General features: G+C 29.2%; 1 protein-coding gene across 1 annotated transcript; it reads left to right on the forward strand.

Annotated features, from left to right (window-relative positions):
- Positions 1 to 866: 866 nt before the first annotated feature.
- LOC126680344 (valerianol synthase TPS1B-like) lies at positions 867 to 4,706 on the forward strand. The gene is made up of 6 exons (XM_050375468.1): positions 867 to 1,131; positions 1,217 to 1,490; positions 1,582 to 1,945; positions 2,027 to 2,245; positions 3,800 to 3,938; positions 4,018 to 4,706. The coding sequence occupies exons 1-6, from the start codon at positions 907 to 909 to the stop codon at positions 4,567 to 4,569; spliced, it is 1,773 nt and encodes a 590-aa protein (XP_050231425.1). The 5' UTR covers positions 867 to 906; the 3' UTR covers positions 4,570 to 4,706.
- The last annotated feature ends 749 nt before the right edge of the window (positions 4,707 to 5,455 follow it).

A 5,455-nucleotide genomic window follows, 5' to 3' on the forward strand; every position in this document is an offset into this window, starting at 1 on the left:
CACCGGTGAATTAAAGCTAGCGTAAGCCGGAGTCCGGGCTGCCGTTGAACAATCGAATGTGCACCGGTGCAGCGGCAGCGGCAGAAGCTCTGCTTCAGGAATAATAGCCCAGGCTGCACTGTGTCAGTGAAATTCCTACAAAGAAGCAAGCTGTATTTTGTTAAGTTTACATTCAAAAAATGAGGCTGAACCTCTCATATGCCGTTTCTATTAAAGATTGATAATTGGGATAACTATAAAATTATCCTAAAAATCACTTTTTTCTTTTTGGTCAAAATTATCTTAAAAATCGCTTAATTTACAAAATATGTATATAATCAAGAAAATTCAACTTAACCTAAAAATTTAAAAACTTTATATAATTTACGTACTTATTTTAATATAAAAATATAAATTTGTAATACATATTTGATACATATTTGATATGGTATATATCTCTGGTACAGTACGTAAAAAATAAAAACCGATTTCGTATTTTAATAAACTTTTTAAGTATTAAATGTAATTTTTTTTAGAAATATGTATTTTTATATTTTTTTTATTTTCCTTTTAAAAATTTTGCCTGTTGTCAAATTAATTTTCATTTGTTTTGAACTTCTCAACTAACCTAGAGTAGTGTTATCTCTGATATAAAAAAAATTGCTAATTTATATTTTTCATTAAAATAATGAATAAAGGAGTATAAATTAATTTCTGCCAAACGAAGGTTGGCCTCTTCGTGGTTTGTCTGTTTAAAAACAAAAGTATTTTAATAATAACATACAAATTTCATAAAATTAGATAGATAATGTATAATGAATAAAATAAACTGAAATTTTCCTATAAATAACGCAACGGATTGTTAGCGAGTACAATATCTGATCTGTAGCAATTAGTAAAAAAGAATTGGTTTTTTGTTTCCAGAAAATGGCACTGCAAGCATTTTCCTTCACAAACTTTAGTAACAAAAGTTTGTATCCGTCAAAAACCATTCACTCTACACCTTTACTCATCACAAAAATCAAATATTGTATGACTAATAAGCCAGCAATAAGGGCAGAGCAAATATCCAACAAAGGAGATCGTCCGCAAGTCAGCTTTCCTCCTACCATTTGGGGTGACAGCTTTAGCTCCTTCTCTTTTAAGCAACCGGTAATCAGTAGGTTTTTGTTTTCATAAAACATGAGTATTAGTAAAAGGTTTTATTTATTACTCATTGCGTTTAACTCTTATATAGGTGTACGAATCGTATACCAAGCAGATAGAAGTGCTAAAATCGGAAGTGAAGAGCAAGCTGATCTCCGGTTCGGATGATGCTTTCACAAAACTTAATTTGATCAACTTGCTAAACCGTCTTGGCTTGTCATATCATTTTGAGGACGATATAGAGCAACTGCTGCACGAGCATTTTGATGCTCTCGTTGCTCGAGCTTCAGATGAAGAATGTGATTTGTATACTGTTTCGCTTGTATTCCGAGTTCTCAGACAAAATGGTTATAAAATCACTTCTGGTAATAATAATCTTAGTTAATTAATAAAGTTTTCGTCTCATAAAGATTGATATTTATTAATTCTATGATCGATTTGAAATGATTTCAACAGATGTATTTAACAAGTTCAAGGACATCGATGGTAAGTTCAAGCAAAGCCTAGCGACGGACGTAAAGGGCGTGCTGAGTTTGTACGAAGCTGCGTTTGTGAGCATAACCGGAGAAGATATCTTAGACGAAGCTATCGCTTTCACCAAACCCATTTTGGAATCTATTAACATTAATGGATTCGAAAAGCATATAAGCAATGCATTGAAACATCCATTCCACAGAGGCATGCCTAGAGTTGAAGCCAGACAGTTCATCTCTCTGTACGAAGGGGACGAGTCTCGCGATGAAATCTTACTCAATTTGGCCAAGTTAGACTTCAATAGAGTACAATTAGTGCATCAACAAGAACTCAGCGACCTTTCAAAGTAAAAATATTAATGCTGTTCTAACCTTTTTATTTATTTGACATGTAGATTTTGCTAACCACAAAATTGATTACATTTCAGATGGTGGAGTGATTTGGACTTGGTGTCAAAATATCCGTTTGCAAGAGACAGAATTGTAGAGATCTATTTCTGGTTGATTGGAATATTTTCCGAACCTCAATATGTTGGTTCCAGATTACTTGTTACACAAACTCTAATACTGCTCTCCATAGTGGATGATATATACGATGGATATGGTGCATTCAATGAACTCCAACTTTTTACCCAAGCAATAGAGAGGTTTGTCTAACAGCCTCATACATTATTTAACACCTAAACTATACCATTTTATTGCACCACTTTTTATTTTTTAACTATATTTTTAGTCTATCGTACATCTAAACTTTTCTTTTTTTTTTCCGATCTAATCTTTTTTGTCCAGCGTGACGAAGTACGTATATTTTAACGTTTTAAAGCGCGTGAAGAATAACTAGCAATGTTTGATCTATAAAGTTTTAAACTACTTTTTTCTTATTGCACATCTAAATTTCCATTTTTTTTCCATTTAACCTCTCGAATTAATTAATATTCAACCATATTATGTCTCGCGTGAATAAAACATATAAAATGAATTTATGCACGGTGACATGAAATTTTTTTTTAAAAATTGTTTCAAACTTTGATAATATTTTCGTAATTTATTGATGATGGTAGAAATTAAAAAAAATTATAAATAAATGAAAAATATTTAAAGTTAATCAAGTAATTACATGATAGTACTTCTTGTGCATGCAAACATATTTTATACATTGCAACAATGATAGAAGAAGGAGTTGTCTCTCTTTTTAACAATATTAATAAAATCTTTAAATTTACTTTACTTTGATGATATTAAATGAATTTTTAAATAATGTATAAAAGACATTGTTCTTTAGTTTAAATAGGAAGGGCATTATTTATAGTTTTTCTAAAACTAATAGATTGAGTAGAGATTAAATGGTCAAAAAAATAGAAATTTCGACGTATAATAGAAAAAAAATAGCTAAGAGGTTAAATAAAACAAAATACTATAGTTTAAGGGTCAAATTTTGATATATATTTCTACGCCAACACGCGTGTCATTCATGAACGGTTTGAGGAGTTAAATAGAACAAAATAAAAAGTTAAGATGCTAAATATGAAAAATTAAAAGTTAAAGGATGAAATAAAATAAAATAGTATAGTTTGGAGCTTAAATTATATTAAGCCTTTGTCTAACTGTAACGTTTTCTTATTACAAAGATGGCTTAATGCATGCGTTTCTAATATTAAAACATGTCTACTCTCACTAGTCATGTATCTCTAACTATCATGAAATTGATAACTATATCTTAATAATAAAATTTAATACTTTGGTCCGACAATTTTATTTTTTAAGTCAATTATTTCCAATGAGAAAATTAAAAGAGATAGCAGATATAATAATTAAAAATAAGATACAATTCAGTATAATTTGATAGATAATTTCTTAAAATAATTTACGTGTTTTTAAAAATTATGAATTAATTATCATAGAAAACAAGTAAATAGTGTAAAAATATATTTCATTTTTAATAATTAGATCATTCATATATTTTATTTGATGTTTAGATATAATTGATTTAGTCATAATATTGTTGGGCCAAACTGACAAAATCTTTGGCTCAAGACATGACTATCAATCTCGTTATAGTTTTGTATTTATTAATTCATTTTGCCAAAATTCTATTAGTTTTAATTTTCAATTTTAATAAATATTTTAACTAATTATATTTAATAATGTGAGGCACTAGAATACCTTTCTATAACTTAATTATTATATTTCATGTATATTAGGTGGGACACTACTAGCCTTGATCTTGTACCCGAGTATACGAAAGTTCTTTATAAAGCTTTCTTAGATCTGTTCGAACAATTTGAGAATGACATGATAAAAGAAGAAAGAACCTTCGCACTCCCTTATCTAAAAAATGAGGTAACCTTTTCTCTTTATACATTAATACTTTAGGGATGATATCTTATTCAAATCTAAATTTTGCATAAACAATTAATAGGTGATTCGAATAATCAAAGCGTACATGACTGAGGCCCAGTGGCTACACGACGGTTATGTTCCATCACCGGATGAATACATGAAGGCAGCATTTTATACAGGCGGCATTCCGATTATAATTACGGGATGCTATGCAGGAACCGGAAAAGTTAAAGGGAGTGAAGAGTTTGAATGGCTGCTAAAATGTCCCAAAATTATAAAAGCTGCAGGAACAATTACTCGTCTCATTGATGATCTAGTAAGTCACGAGGATGAACAGAAGAGATCCACAGGACATGTTGCTTCTGCCATTCAATGCTATATGCACCACAACGGAATTTCAGAAGCGGAAGCTACTCGTGAAATTGAGGGGATAATTGAGTCGTCGTGGAAGAAAATAAACGAGGAATGTTTGAGCCCTACCGCGCTTCCAATGCACCTACTTATGCCTATAGTTAACATTATTCGTGTAGCTGAAGTTTGTTACAGATACTTTGATGGTTATACCAATCCAGAGCACGTCAAGGATTACATTGAGGCTATGTTCGTCTTGCCAATACCAATTCAACAATAGTTTGTTTTGATGTGATCTAACCAAATCGATTCTCTTCTCTAGGACTGTTTGGTTACTCAATTCGGTTTGCTTGGCTTGATTTCTAGTTTAAATTCAGTTCAAATTAATAAATAAAAAGTTTCTATTTTTGTTCTAAATGAATGGTATTTGAATGCGCTCAACCACAAATGAGTGTAAGGCAAAGAGTCTTTTCGAAAAAGTAATCACTTAAAAATACCCCATCTTTTAACTCCTACTTCATTTCCTTAAAAATATATTAAATTATGCGTGGTATTTATTTTGTTCGATTTTAAAAATTTACCTAAGTATATCATTTAAACTTTTATAACTTTTATCTCCCTGTCCGTGCATATTTAGCATATAGTTTTATAAAGGCTTAATTCCTTAAAAAAAAACCCCACCTTGCATTTTTTCTTCGTTTATACCCTGACCTTGTAAAAACACCATTTGTACCCAATTTTGGGTTTTTATGTTTCATCTCTACCCAAAAGTATTAAATTGTACTTTTTTCATTTGGAAAAGAATTTAAAACATACTTTTTTCTATTTTAAAATATACAAATAAATCCTTAAACTTAAAAAATAATCAAATACATCTAAATAATTAATTAATTTTTTTAATCTGATAAAATAATAAAAAATTAAAAAAATTAGTATTATTTTTAATTTTTTTTGTCGGAAATATTTTTAAAAAAATTAAAAAAAATAAAAAAAATTCGTAATATTTTAAAAAAAAATAAAAAATAATAATTATTTTTTAATTTTTTGAAAAAGATGGTATTTTTGTATTATTAATAATATTAATATCTAATTAGTATATAAGTTAAAAATGAAGGATTGTTTTAAACTTTTTTCAAATGAAAAGAGTACAATTTAATGCTTTTGGG

This window comes from Mercurialis annua, linkage group LG1-X (assembly GCF_937616625.2).
Source record: "Mercurialis annua linkage group LG1-X, ddMerAnnu1.2, whole genome shotgun sequence".
NCBI classification, from domain to species: domain Eukaryota; kingdom Viridiplantae; phylum Streptophyta; class Magnoliopsida; order Malpighiales; family Euphorbiaceae; genus Mercurialis; species Mercurialis annua.

Excerpts from the sequence above, each read along its gene's own strand:
- LOC126680344 (XM_050375468.1), top strand. The coding sequence starts at position 907 with ATGGCACTGCAAGCATTTTCCTTCACAAACTTTAGTAACAAAAGTTTG. Across the intron at positions 2,246-3,799 it reads TTTACCCAAGCAATAGAGAG|GTGGGACACTACTAGCCTTG; the intron begins GTTTGTCTAACA and ends CATGTATATTAG. Across the intron at positions 3,939-4,017 it reads TCCCTTATCTAAAAAATGAG|GTGATTCGAATAATCAAAGC; the intron begins GTAACCTTTTCT and ends AACAATTAATAG.